This window comes from Papilio xuthus, unplaced genomic scaffold, assembly GCF_000836235.2.
Source record: "Papilio xuthus unplaced genomic scaffold, Pxut_1.1 DF828142.1, whole genome shotgun sequence".
Lineage (NCBI taxonomy): Eukaryota > Metazoa > Arthropoda > Insecta > Lepidoptera > Papilionidae > Papilio > Papilio xuthus.
The window spans coordinates 6,531,407-6,545,173 of NW_013530507.1; the positions used below are offsets into that span (position 1 = coordinate 6,531,407).

General features: G+C 35.5%; 1 protein-coding gene across 1 annotated transcript; it reads right to left on the reverse strand.

Annotated features, from left to right (window-relative positions):
* Positions 1 to 2,928: 2,928 nt before the first annotated feature.
* Positions 2,929 to 10,395, reverse strand: LOC106114008 (nose resistant to fluoxetine protein 6). The gene is made up of 13 exons (XM_013307068.1): positions 10,228 to 10,395; positions 9,801 to 9,937; positions 7,093 to 7,245; positions 6,503 to 6,659; positions 6,089 to 6,206; positions 5,840 to 5,927; positions 5,504 to 5,670; positions 5,103 to 5,288; positions 4,543 to 4,722; positions 4,029 to 4,179; positions 3,733 to 3,916; positions 3,344 to 3,486; positions 2,929 to 3,162 (listed from the first exon to the last, which is right to left on the reverse strand). The coding sequence occupies exons 1-13, from the start codon at positions 10,307 to 10,309 to the stop codon at positions 2,929 to 2,931; spliced, it is 1,980 nt and encodes a 659-aa protein (XP_013162522.1). The 5' UTR covers positions 10,310 to 10,395.
* Positions 10,396 to 13,767: the final 3,372 nt, after the last annotated feature.

Consider the following 13,767-nt stretch of genomic DNA (forward strand, 5'->3'; position numbering starts at 1 on the left):
TTCCCACTCCAATAAATTTATTTCCCCTTCTCCATCTTTTCCTTCGGGTGGGAAAGGGAAGAGGACTAAAATTAGGCCGCTGGCACTCATCTGACTGCTCGCGAAATAACTTCTACTTGAGGCGTGTATTCTGTGAGGTCGTGGTATTGTACCGGTTCTAGCAGGTCCATTCGGTTAAGAGATGTTGTTCCTGGCATCTACCTCTATCAAAATACCTTCAAAATATATTCTCCAGAGTGGCTGCAAGGATCTCACTGTGTTTTGACATAATTCTAGAACATAGTCTGGAAGACTACATAGGTTACTTACTAAGTTTTTTTTTCTTTCGCGCGGACGGCAACAACTGGTATAAAATAATCTTAAAATGCTATTGTTATTCGCCTACGTGTTGTAAGAAATCTATGCAATATTTCTAGTGTCTAGTCTCTCAGATTATTTTCGAATTGTCCGTAGCGGATTTAGTTCTTATCAGCACTTCAAATAAAATCGCAGAATAATCGCCTGCATTGCAACACTAAAATATATTTTTGACTCTTCTAACCTTCATTAAGCGTTCAATTGAGAATATCATTTAAATATCAATTACTATTTTTAACAGTGGTAGAGTCCGCTTTAACATCTTCGCACGAATTGGCCCGGCTCGCCCGGTGAAATACCACCACCACACAGAAGACAGGCGTCAAGTGGAAGCAATTCCTTGTTTCTCCTGATAAGTGTGCGTCCCGAAGGCCTAATTTTAGTCCTCTATCCCTTCCCACCCTTTTTATCATAAGAAAAGCATGGGAAGTGAAAGTAGCTGACTTATCACGTAAATATGTAAATGAAACTTATTCATGCAAACCGTAAACATTTCCGGGTTCGTAGGTAGCCTATGTGTTCTTCCAACTGTTCTACATCAGAACATACCAAATTGCATCGAGATTACATTCTAAGAAACCTCCATCCATCCATTCATACATCCAACGTTTATAATGTTAGCAAGATAAATAATAAACATACTACAGATAATATAAAATAGCAGAACGTAAACTCTAATTAAATTTGGTATTGAATGACTAAATTACGTATAAATTAATGACCAAATAAAACTTCCCTGAAAATAATTTATAATTTGTGCATATTAAACAAACGTGTGACTTGTTGGATAACAAAATCATTTGCAAAAAAAACGACTTGGAAAAAAATTCTCAAACAAAATGCCAAAAAAATAACAAAATGAAGTCATGTTTATATAGTGAATTCGAAGTTCGAATATTAATTTTCTTCCTTATACGTATGTATAATGTATTTATGGGGACGAAATTAAAACAAACAAAGAAGGATTATCCTGTTATATGTAGATAACACGTTAATTCAAAAAATAATTCAGAAATGCTGCAATCATAGCAGTTAACCTCTCATCTATTCAAGAGCTCTGTTGTCGGAAGGTTCTTTGCAGCACTAAAATGCCTTCCCAAGCAATGTGCAGCTACCTTCCTGTCCAGTATTTTGTCAGAAACCATATCCTCGTTTCCCTGAAGCGAGAAACGAAGCAGGAGGGTATTTAAAGCGTTCGTACAAACTAAAATATTATAATATTATAAATACGCCAAAGTCTAGTTTACGGCGATTTTAAAAAGACCCCGTGCGAATGTGAGATTCAGCTTGAGCCTATGGAAGTCAAAAAATGCAAAAGCTATAAAAACCATCCAGAATAAATTATAATATCCAGAATAAAGTATAATTGTTAAAATTATTTTTTCCATTTCGTGAGTTAGCAAAACATGAGGTCATTATTTGATAAACGTACATTTGATTCGTTTAACTTGACCCTCATGCATTTATACTGTAGACGTTACAGTATATATAATTTGCAATTACGATTTTAACCTGACCTAAATAGTTAACTAAGTCAAAATTAAATGAATTTTGAACAATGAGGAAATGTATTGTGTTAAGGAATTAATTTCTTTTAACTATTTAGTCCAGTTTTCATTATTACAAATCCAGCGTTGGAGTTAAAAGGCTAAAAAGTACTAAATCAGCGAACCATCCAACCAGTAATTTGATTGGAGGTCTACTTTTGATTTCATTATGAACACATCAGCGCAACTGGAATTAACATTCAGTTTATTTGTTCGAAGTAAATCAATAGATGAAATTGTAGAAGTTTCCTTACGAATTATAATAATAAGTTTTTTTTAGTTATTTCCACCGAGTTTTAACAAAGTTATAGCTTTTAAAAATGCGCCACTGAACTCCGTACCGAAGAAGAACCGATGGCTGACGTGACGTACTAGGAAAAGCATTCCTCCTGATGACGTCACGTAGTCAGAAAGCCAATTGCATGTCGGCGGCATAATTTTAGTCCTTGATCCCTTCCCACCCTTTATAAGGAAAGAAATGGAAGGCGAAATGGATTTGCGGATAAAGGTATGTGGATTCTGTTAGTTAAAAGTAGGCAACGAATCTGCAATTGCTGCAATTATTTTTTAAAGGAATCTATTGAGTTTCACTTGTCTGTGATCAATTCATCATCAATTAAATTTAATTCACTTTCCAATAACCAATGGAGCTGAAATTTTGCATTTATATGGAAATCCCGTTACAATGCAATATTATGGTGTGTTTTACCAGTCGACCCGACCCATTCGGTCTTCCAAAAGATATTGTTTTCGCGGCTTCTCCAACTGTCAAATTTCGTTTGGTGCTAGATAGTAGCCAGGGTCTGTTATTTGGATAGGAAATAAAATTACCTTTCATTATAAATAATGTATTATTTACAAAACATTTACTTTACATTGTAAATCAAATAAAAAGTTAGAACTTACGTTACTTAGAAATATTTTACTGTTTTCTTACATATTAGAGTTGATATACCTACATTGTTGTAAGTCATGACTGTCATATCTAGCGTATATTCTTTCCTTTAATAAATAACATTCAAAATTAAACGACGCTGCGTCGTATATGCGCTACTAAGTCGAACTTGTGCGTGTTGGGGCTGGGCGCGCGGGGGGCGTGCGCGGGCGCGGCGGGCGGCCGCTCTCTGCCGCCCGCACCCCCTGCACCCTCCGCGCCCGTTGCCGCCTTCCATAGCTGTATGGCCGGCAGCTCCACCAGCAGGCAGAGAGGCACCGACACTATGTACGTCAGAACTGACGCCGTTATCAACAACGATATCTGCAATATTAAAGTTAAGAGTGAGTCCCTCGAGGCCTTTGTCATAGATAAGTATTTAAACCTTTCTTCCACTAAACGAGCAGACAAGGGGCTCTCAGATGTAACCAAAGTACTAAGACCATAGGAACTATGAAGTTTGGATAATGTAGAAGAGTGAAACAGCATAACAATTGATAGCGACCATAGAGAGCAGAGAGGCGTGGCCGAGCTGCGTGTTGCCGGCGAGCGTGAGGCGCAGCACGATGAAGTGCACGAGGTACGCGCAGTACGACAGCCGGCCCAGCGCGTGGAAGCCGCGCCACTCCAGCGCACTCCGGACTACAGCTGGAAACATATATATGACTTTATGATGATGCCTTTCATAACGTGTCCGAGAGCCTTGCTTCATCCTGTAGTATGATAGAGATAGCGGGGGAACCCAAACTTTGTTGTAAATGAATATAAAACCTACACTTGAAGTATTCCGTACAAATATACATACATTACCGCACATAGAGACTTAATATCTTTACCGTTTCACAAAATCCATCTTATGGTGACGTATAAAATCCTGCCCTTTGGCATACTTACATTTGCACCGAGTGAAGCAGCCTAACATAAATATATTGAAGAATATAGCGACGAGCGTCCTGTCGAGCGCGGCGTAGAGCGCAGTTACCCAGTGAGCTGGCGGAGTGTCCGACAGGAACACTACGCCTGCTATCACCACAGCCCCACCCAGTGATAACGCCGCGTGGAACAATAGATTGAAGAGCTGGGAACAAAGTTCATGAATATGTTAACTTACTAGAATTTTCTCCAGCAGAATGGGGCAGGCAAAGCGGAGTACTACGTCGTAAATAATAAAGAATGATTATTCCTTATACCTTATTCTCAGCTAAATTAACAGCGTTAGTCTGTGTGTAGTGCAGCAGGAAGGCGGTGGCCACGCCGCCCAAGTAGCCCGCGAGGTTCATCCAGCTCGGCAGGTACAGCAGCGGCAGGATCTGTGACCCGCCGAACAGATTGCGAAGTAACCTGAAAACATCCGAAAATACATTTGTTAACTACCGCTGTTGTTGTGAACTACCGCTAAATTAAATTTTAAAGAATACATATTTTTTCCAGGATCACAAACGGTGAACAAACTAACTGACAAAACTACATTACAGAAGGTTGATAATACATCCAGTTTCAAGTTTTATAATTATTTGTGGTAGAAATAAAAATTGTAAATGCATATTTTGTCAATATGAATGGCAGAATAGATTAAAAAACGCATAAAATAGTGAATTTATAAATAAAGAAAATATGTAAATAATAAGTAACAGAATAACATAAAAACAGATCTCCTAATTCCAGTATATAGATTTGACTAGTTAAAAGCTTTAGCGGGTATACTCAGGCGGTTGTGCGGTGATGATGGGCGTGAGGTTGTAGAAGTATGTGACGAGGCCGGCGGCGAGCGCGGCAGCCAGCACTGGCCCGGCCAGCAGCGGCGCCACCAGCCGCCGCCAGCGCACCACCAGCAGCAGCAGCAGTACGCCGGCCACGTGCAGCTGCATGTCTGCTGCCAAGTACCTGACACAGAACAATGCACCATCAATACAGACCACTTCACACCAAAGGTAGGGAACTTTTCGCAGATGTCTATTGAAGATAATCGACTATTAATGTAAGCCTGATTGTCGCTGGCCCGTTTGCCATACTTCTACCATAAAACAGTAGACAAAAACTTTAGCTATTGAAAGAATGAAAACTAAAACTGACAAGTATTATGATCAAACAGAAAGCTACACTGTTATGTTGTTATTTTTGTCATAAGATATATTTTGTTCACAAAACATCAACTATCTGCTTCTGTCTTTTACTGACATGAGACACACAATTAACTATATCGTTCTTTGGTTGTATTGTAATTCCATCTCCCGATAATTGACGTGGTACACATGAAGACTCACCAAGTATGTCCCATGCACATCTTGCCGAGCGGTATGTGGTTGTGGATGTAGAGCAGATGGTACCACCAGCGCTGAGAGCAGTCGGCCGCCTCGCGCCGCACCAGCAATCCCCACTGCGGCCCCGACCCCAGCAGCGGGAACCACGATATTGTAAACCATAACGCGAATCCCGCCACCGGTGTCAACCTTAGTTATGGGGATAAAAATATGTTGGGCACATGTTTATAATATCACTAAGTGGCATTTCTCATATATAAGTATGACAAAGAGAATCTTTCTCTTATTAATAATTCTCCTTATTAACAAAACTACAGTAACAAGAACGATACTTAAAAATACTTAACGATAAATAAATACAGGACTGAAACTCGAGAAAAGAAGAACAAATGGTGTGAATTTACCTGATCCACCTATTTATAATGGAGAGTACACACTTTCCGAAGGTAATAGGGTTAGTGTCCTTTGTGATAAGGACGGAGTACGCTGTCAGGAATCCGGACAGTGAAAAGAAAACTTGCAGCCAGAGAGGTGAATTTAACACCATCTTCCATGCAAAGTGATCGTACATCTGCAAATATTTTAGATAGTTTAGTGGAACATATTTTATATTTTAATAGAAGACAAGAAAATCTAGTGCGATGACCCTTAGGACAAAGAAAGAGATAATGATAATTATGACTTGGACCCAACTAGCATTACAAGTATTTAAATGTATATTTTTATGAAAAAATACTTACATTTTCGACATACTGAGGATTATCAATATAAGAGTACACATAAATCCATAAGACGTGGGAGAAAATAACACATTGTATTCCTATGAATCTGAAAAATTTAAACATATTTGAAAAATGGATGTAATATCTTAATAAAGCAAAAATTATATCCAGCAGACGAAAAAACCACTATTAACATGCATTAGCAATATTCATCCACACTTTACACAAGAAAAACTATATTGTTTTGGCTTTCTAATTAGTATTTACCTGATGCCTTCCATAGCCGTCAAATTCTTCATACGATCATCACTCCGTGGTTTCGTTCTGTCGTAATTTAGTATAGACCAGTTTCGCTTTAAAGAAAAAGCTAATAAATATTTGTTGCCTGAAAATAAAATTAAACCAATAAGTCATTATTGTAAGAATCTGCAAAACCTTTTTACTTTTATGGTTGCCTTGTTAGTGGCGGTCAGTCTAACCGTAGTAAACTTTTGATCAAGTAAGTAGACCTATCTTTTCGACATTCTTCTAAAAAAATTGTAGAAAAAATATGCTATTGAAACATCTACCTCATATATCACAGCGCCAAATCAATTATCGATAGCATATTATGTTCATAATTCAAACATATATAGTTGTAGCATATCAATACCTAGTATAATACCATTGCATATAATTTACCTTCAACAGTACTGCAACAGTCTCCCAAGATATGTAGACCAGTAGCTAACACAGCCAGCACCAGTAGAGCAATACAGAGCACAGCCAGGAACCGAGCTGAGCTCGATGGACGATCTGACTTCGGCGAAGTACACCACTGTGCTGACATCACCTCCGCCTACAATAAAGAATTACATTCTTCGACATATCGAAATATATATAAGAGATACTGCTATACTTAACTAGAATGGAAAATCCATTGTAATTTTCATTATGCTTTATGTGAGTTACCACATACCTAGACTTACCACACTTAGTATACCCTGGGATCTTTTGCGCTCTTCAGCGATTAAGGTTCATCATTACTTAAGTCGCTTACTTAGTGTATGTAGATCATGTTTTCATGTTCATAAATTAAGGAATTTCCTTTGATTGTATTTAACGGATTAAGTGCAGCAATTAAAGTAATTACGTTGTTTATTTCGTAACTTAATGCATATCAATTGTTGTTACCACGTCCTCTGCATGCTTGGGCTAAAGACTTTGCATGCTAGTGCATCTATACTAATTTCTAGTTAGACAATTTCCATCTATTACGACATTGTTGTTACCTCAAGTCCATACTGCAGAACGCTCTGGTTGACGCATTGCTGTGCTGCCTCCGTCCAACCGCCGTCATCTCCCGCCTGCCCGCATTGAGACACGCATACCCCTCGGTGTATCACCGTCCTGTTGTAATGCTTTAGTGTCTGTGCTGAGTACTCCTATAAGCAAATTATATCACAATTAGGTAGACAATATGTTGCTATTTTATATTCAAAGGTTTGCGCCAAGATGTGGTATTGGTGTCAATACCACCTACATCGGATTTATAAACGTTGCCAGGTTGAGAATAATCGACTACTAACGTCGCGAATGCATTCTTTATCCTTTATATATCTTTATTAAATTACATTATTCTCTTGAATAAAGGATTCGCCCTAAATATTGGTGACTTGGTTTGTCAAGCAAACTTGCGTTGTTAATTATAATCACTCAAAATCTAAGTAATTTCTAGACATAGAACAAAATTAAAGATATTTAATTAGAATTATACTTATAATGAAGTTTAAAAAGCGTTTATTTACGTTGCAGTGTATATTACTTATATCTATTTGCTTCCGTATTTATTTTACACTTATAACAATATTTATAAATGTTAGTTCCTGTATCAGAGGATAATGACCTACGAACATTGAGACTTGAGGAAATCGTGAAGGTTCTGTTATCGAAAAGTTTTCTGAGAAGGCGTCAAAAGTTATTGGCCCGTTAAGTGGCCTTTTCATTTCACCTGTCAATGTAGTGCGGAACCGGGCAATTATTAAAAGTAAAATAATATACGTTTATTATGAAGTTATTTTCAATTCACTAACATCAGAAACATTGATTTTGAATACATATGTTTCCTAATAAAAAGTTTTGAATATTTAAATGACACGTGTGTTTACTGTTGGTTATATAAAAAAACATTGTGTACCACCAAAGGGTAGTACCAATTTTAAACCATAGAATGATCCTCACAGTTATAAACTGTAACCAGCAAAAACATTGGTCTAGCAATATCCTTAAATATATAAGACGGAGCGTCGGTGGCTCGGTCGTCAAGCACTTGACTTGCAATCTGCAGGTCTTGGTTTCGAATCCCGCCATGTACCAATGTGTTTTTCGATTTCCGATTTAGTGAGCTGATGATGATGATAATGATGATATAAGACTTTCTATATCTTTCGACCGCGACTCTGCGCGAATTTAAAAAACTTAATAAGTCGCGTATGTGTTCTTCCAAACTATGTTTTTCATCTGTGACTTATTTCATCAAGATCTGATTACCAAACATTTATCCATACATCTAAACTTTCGCATTTATAAATTGAAAATAAAATAAGATATATAATTAAGACCTAGGTGTGTACACGTTTAAACAAACAGCAATAAATCTGAACATAACTAGGACCACGGTCGAAACATCTATTTTAGTTTTTTCTAAGAGAATTAATAAGTTGACTATATGATTTTGTGTATAGGTTTCGTCAATGAAAACGCACAGCAACCGGTTTTACATTCACTAGGCAGCTGCGAGCTTTGGTGACCTTACCCCACTCTGATAGTTCAAGAACCTTAATATTACAACAGTATTTGAACATATTAAAATGTTATATTGTAATGTTTTTTTTTAGTACAAGAAAGCAAACGACGTTTCCTGGATCTGGATACCGTTAAGACACTTTCTGCAAAGATCGCTTCGTATTATTCGTCAATGTAGAATTGTACTACTCCTCAATAGAAACGAGGATAAATAAAAACAAATATTAGATCTTTTAAAGCGTAACTTCGCAAGCTTACAATCCCCCTATAAAGCATATATATAAGTATAGCGTTATCTGTCGTAGAAGTGATAAGATGGAATTGAATTAATTTATATTAATTAACTATGTAAATGTAATCTTTATTAAATTACAGGTTTGCGAACAGCTGGTGCAAGTTGTCCTAGGTCACAAGCGTTATAACCTGACCGTTCATTTACTACGGCCTCATTTGCGAAAACACCGCACGTAATACACCTAAATATGCAACCTCGTTTAACAAATGTTTGGCGCCATATCAAGTTTAATTCATCAATAAGCTATTCTTTAATATGATTGAGGAAATATATCTTGTTTGATAGTGTACTGGTAGTATTCACTTGTGTCACTATTCACTGGTGTCATTTTAAATGCAAGCGACTGTTGGTCGCGTCAGTTTGCGACACCGGTCAACTTCAGAGCTCCACGCATTGGGTTTAGATATATATACTTTTTACTTAATCATAGTTTAATTATAATATAACTATAATAGTTTAATAAATGCAATAAGATATTTAGTTAAACAAATAAACATTGCGATGATCTCAGGCGGTTGCGTTCGCGCAGATTTTAAGTCAAGGCCGCTGGGGGTGACATAACGCGTTGCAAAGGCAAGTTGCGCGACCTCCGACTATTTCTTAGCCGGTATTACACTAGCGTGGGACAGACTAGACATGCGTAGCTAATGCTGACTTTTCTTCTAAACATTAAGCATATGCTCAGTTTCCACAGAGTCGTGCTGTCAATGATTTATGTAAATCAAATACTAAGACGCTGTCTAGGAAACGACTTAAAGTCTTAAACGATTAAAATAAAATTTTAATTTTAAATTTCTTTTAATGTCTTGAGAAAATTTCTCTGTTGGAGTGCTCTTAGAAATGTCACCGCATCCACTCCTCTAGTGCGTATTGCTCCGGTGGTGGTATTGTTGTAATTACCTGCAGCAGATGCAGCAACCGGGAGTTTGTACCAGCAACAAGCGCGGCATCCACCATGCAGTACACGTCCTCAGCGCCCTGGCACCGCGTCCACTCCTCCAGTGCGTACAGCGGCGGGAATGTTGCGAACGTTGTCTCTAATATTTCACAATATACTATTTTATTAATTCAGCTCTATTCAGACACGAAACTCGCTGAAATTCTTGAGTTGGTAATTGTAGTGAGAGATCAGGAATAAATTAGTAAATCAAATCTAAGAATAATGGGCCCATATAGCAATTATTTTATAGGTTGCTGAGTGGACGGGAAAAGACCGAACTCGCGCGAAGAAAAATTGGGCCATTATTGGATGTTTTCGTCTTCTATGACACAAAATGTCATAGGGAATAATAAGTGAGTTATTTATATCAAACTGTAATTTGTTTACCATTCAGTGAGATAATACTTCCACTTATGCTCGTACATAAGTGCACAGCGAAGATCAGAAACACTTTCATGTTCCACCCCATGATTAGAATGTAAATATTGGCACCTTATTTTAAATACTGTCACTCATTGATATTTTACACTATTGAACTTTTACAATATAATTTAATTTCACTACAGATTTATACAAAATCCCAAATTAGTAATAGAGAATTATTCATTTTTATGTAATCCAAATTTTTAAATAAAAGAAATTTCTTCTTTAATAAGTCCGAAGTTAATAAAATATTTAATATTGTAATAAATAATTAAAATAACTGTATTAATTTCTTTATTATGAAACAGTTTTTGAACGCAATAACGGAAAAAAGAAGAATCACTTCGCGCCAAACCGATTAAAAATTGGCGCGGTTTTTGTCAATTAAATGGCACACAGTGGCGCGCGCGGGAGACGACTGACCATCGCGGGCGCACGTGTGCTGGAATTTAAAAACAATTGCGAAAGGTATTTGTGCAATGTCGCCTCGGGGAGGTCTGCAGCCCTTCTCTCGGCCCGCGCTTGCGACAGACGTTTCGTTAGACCCCTAGTATCTATCAGCGATCGGTCAAGTTTGTCGTCGTACCGAATTTTGTAAATCCACTTTTTTAATTTCGGAATCTTCCATCGGAAAAAGTATAAAGCAATACGTGTTACTTGCGCAAACATATGACACTGAACACGATAGTCTGTGTAATTTCGTATGTGTACATATAAATAATTAAAATCAAGTTATCAAGTGTTTTGTCGTGGTCTCCTATCCGCATTTCACTGCTCATAAAATTTTATGACCAATAACAATCTGCGCTTTCCTCTTCATCTTCTCGTGTTTCCACTGCCGAAACACTTGGACCACAACTTATTTTTATATGCTTATTCTCGTTGAAGAAATTGAGATATACACGAGTGTTTTGGCAAATGGAAACTTACGTTATAAAATAGTCATTATATTAAGAGAACTAGTTATCTTTGAATAAATATTCCAACCGTGACCTGTAAAACGAGGTATAAATGAAACTATAAACAAATAAATTATAACTTTATATTTGCCTTAACTTTTCAATTTCATTAAACTATTTACAAATGATATAATCATAATAATAATATAATTGTCGTCGTCCGACTTCAAACTTGATTGTTCAATGTAATACAAATGAATACAATAATGCTTTGCGAATCATTACTTTGTTGGGTGACGGAAAAAGTTGCTTATATTAAAAATACAAAAACCTTTCAAATATAATCTAGAGAAATAAAAACGAAGCTCCTGTACTAACACATACTGCTTTCTCTGTCTTTCAGAGAGAGAGTGACAGAGATAGACAACATTTATATTTAATACAGGATTTAAGTGGTGAATTCCGACGAGTGCTTGATATTTAAAACAAACTCAAGGACAGAATTAAATTAACTTTAGAATCCAGATCAACTCATAAAGACTAGCCTTTATAATTTATGGAATGTAAAGGTAGGCAACTTATATGAAAAAAATAATTTATCAAATATTTATTAACAATTTAGTTCGTTTAATATTGCGATTTTTCCGTCACATTACAATATAACTGTCACAAAACATAGAATATCGGAGTGCCCTTTATATTGATTTTTATATTTTGGACGGCATTCATAGCGCCTAATGGTTTAAAATAATTAAGGAAAAGAATATAGACTTAGAAAGGATACAGACAGTAAAATATTTGTAGAAGTCAAGGAATAAGAAACTATTATAAGATACGAGAATCCATAGACACCAATACTCAAATTTATGCTACTTTATTATTGATTAAAATATTAATATTGTAATAAGATAAAATATACATATAACAAATTAAATAAACAATAATTAGGCGTATTTATATAAATAGTTATGACATATAATTTTATACATAAAGGCATTCTGTAGTGATGTCACACCACAGCCCGATTGTAATCTGACAGTTCCTGTCATTTATTGCTTACGTCATCACACGTCAGGCTGACATACAAAGAGCACTCCTGTCAGAATTAAAAACAAAGCTGTATCCATGTAAAGAAATTAAGTATTTGATTTAATAAACGCATTATTATTATTAATGACTTTAAAATTAATTAAAACTAAATAAATACAGGGTGTAAACAATTGCTTGATACAGCTATAATATATTATTTTTTATGATAGAATTTCACTCCATTTCATGGACAAACAATCTTAATTTTAGACAGTCTGTGGCAATTTTTTACACCTTATACAAAACTATATACAGTTATGTAATACAAGACACGAACTTTTACCTGTCTGAAGTTAGCGCCGTAATAGTCCGCATTTCATAAACTGAGCGAGACGAACGCATACACAAATACCAAAGACAGAATGAAACAAAACATGGCTCGACACAAAGATTCGTGACTTGTACTATGCTAATACGAAAATATCTTTTCTTTATAACCTCTCAAGCGAAAGCTTTTTTTATTATTTTTAAGCGAAATCTGAAAATAATACAAATTGGACGCGTCGATACAAGTTGAGGAATAAACAATATCGCCAACTAAAACTTACATAAATGCAAATTAACTTAAAAAATAATATTTTGCAGCGTATATGATATTTTTATTGCATAATACTAAACACCTGAATAATCTTACTATGGATAAAATATAATTAAAATCTTTTGACATCTGTCAAATATTAATACAGATAAACAATGACAGCGAAAGTTTTTAATGAAATGATAAAAACACCTATACTCATAAATATAATATCTGAAAGCCATATTATTATAAAATAGTAAAGTAAACACTAGTATGAGCTATTTAAAATGTTTTCCACTGACGATATGATCACAAAAACTTATTTTATCTTAATTTAATTCAAAAAGAACTAGATAGATAACAATATTTTTGAACAGTGGAAAAGCACAGTTTAAGACAAGGATGTGTCAAAATTCCTTTAAAATGAAAAATACACAATGGCACACTAAAATAGTTCCTCGTAACTTGTATGGACGTCAAATATAGCTAAAAATAAGCTTATAAATTTCTATAACGGCATCGCAAAACTTATTCGAGATGTGGCTACAGAAATTAATATTAAATGGAATAAAGAGAAATTCACCAACTTGAGAACTATGTAGTACATATATAATAGAATTATATATATATACTGCATTGAACTTACATACAAAACTATTAAATTATCTTAAAAAGACATGCATCCTATACTTGGAATTGTAATTTGCAACATAATAAATTTAAATATAAAACATTTCAATTTTGTAATTTTTCTAATAACCAAATTAATTTGATAATTTACTATGAATAAATTAATAAAGACAAGTGGACGCGAAAAAAATTAAATTTAAAATCTAAAGAGTCACAACCGAGCGCTGTGATTGGCTGTCGTGTTCAAAGGCGTTTCATATTTAAGCCCCTCCCACAAGTATAGTATGCACGCCTTCCAAAGTTAAAATGACTGTACATTTTGTTCATTACCATTGAAAAAATATTTAATTATCTTTATCTATTTTG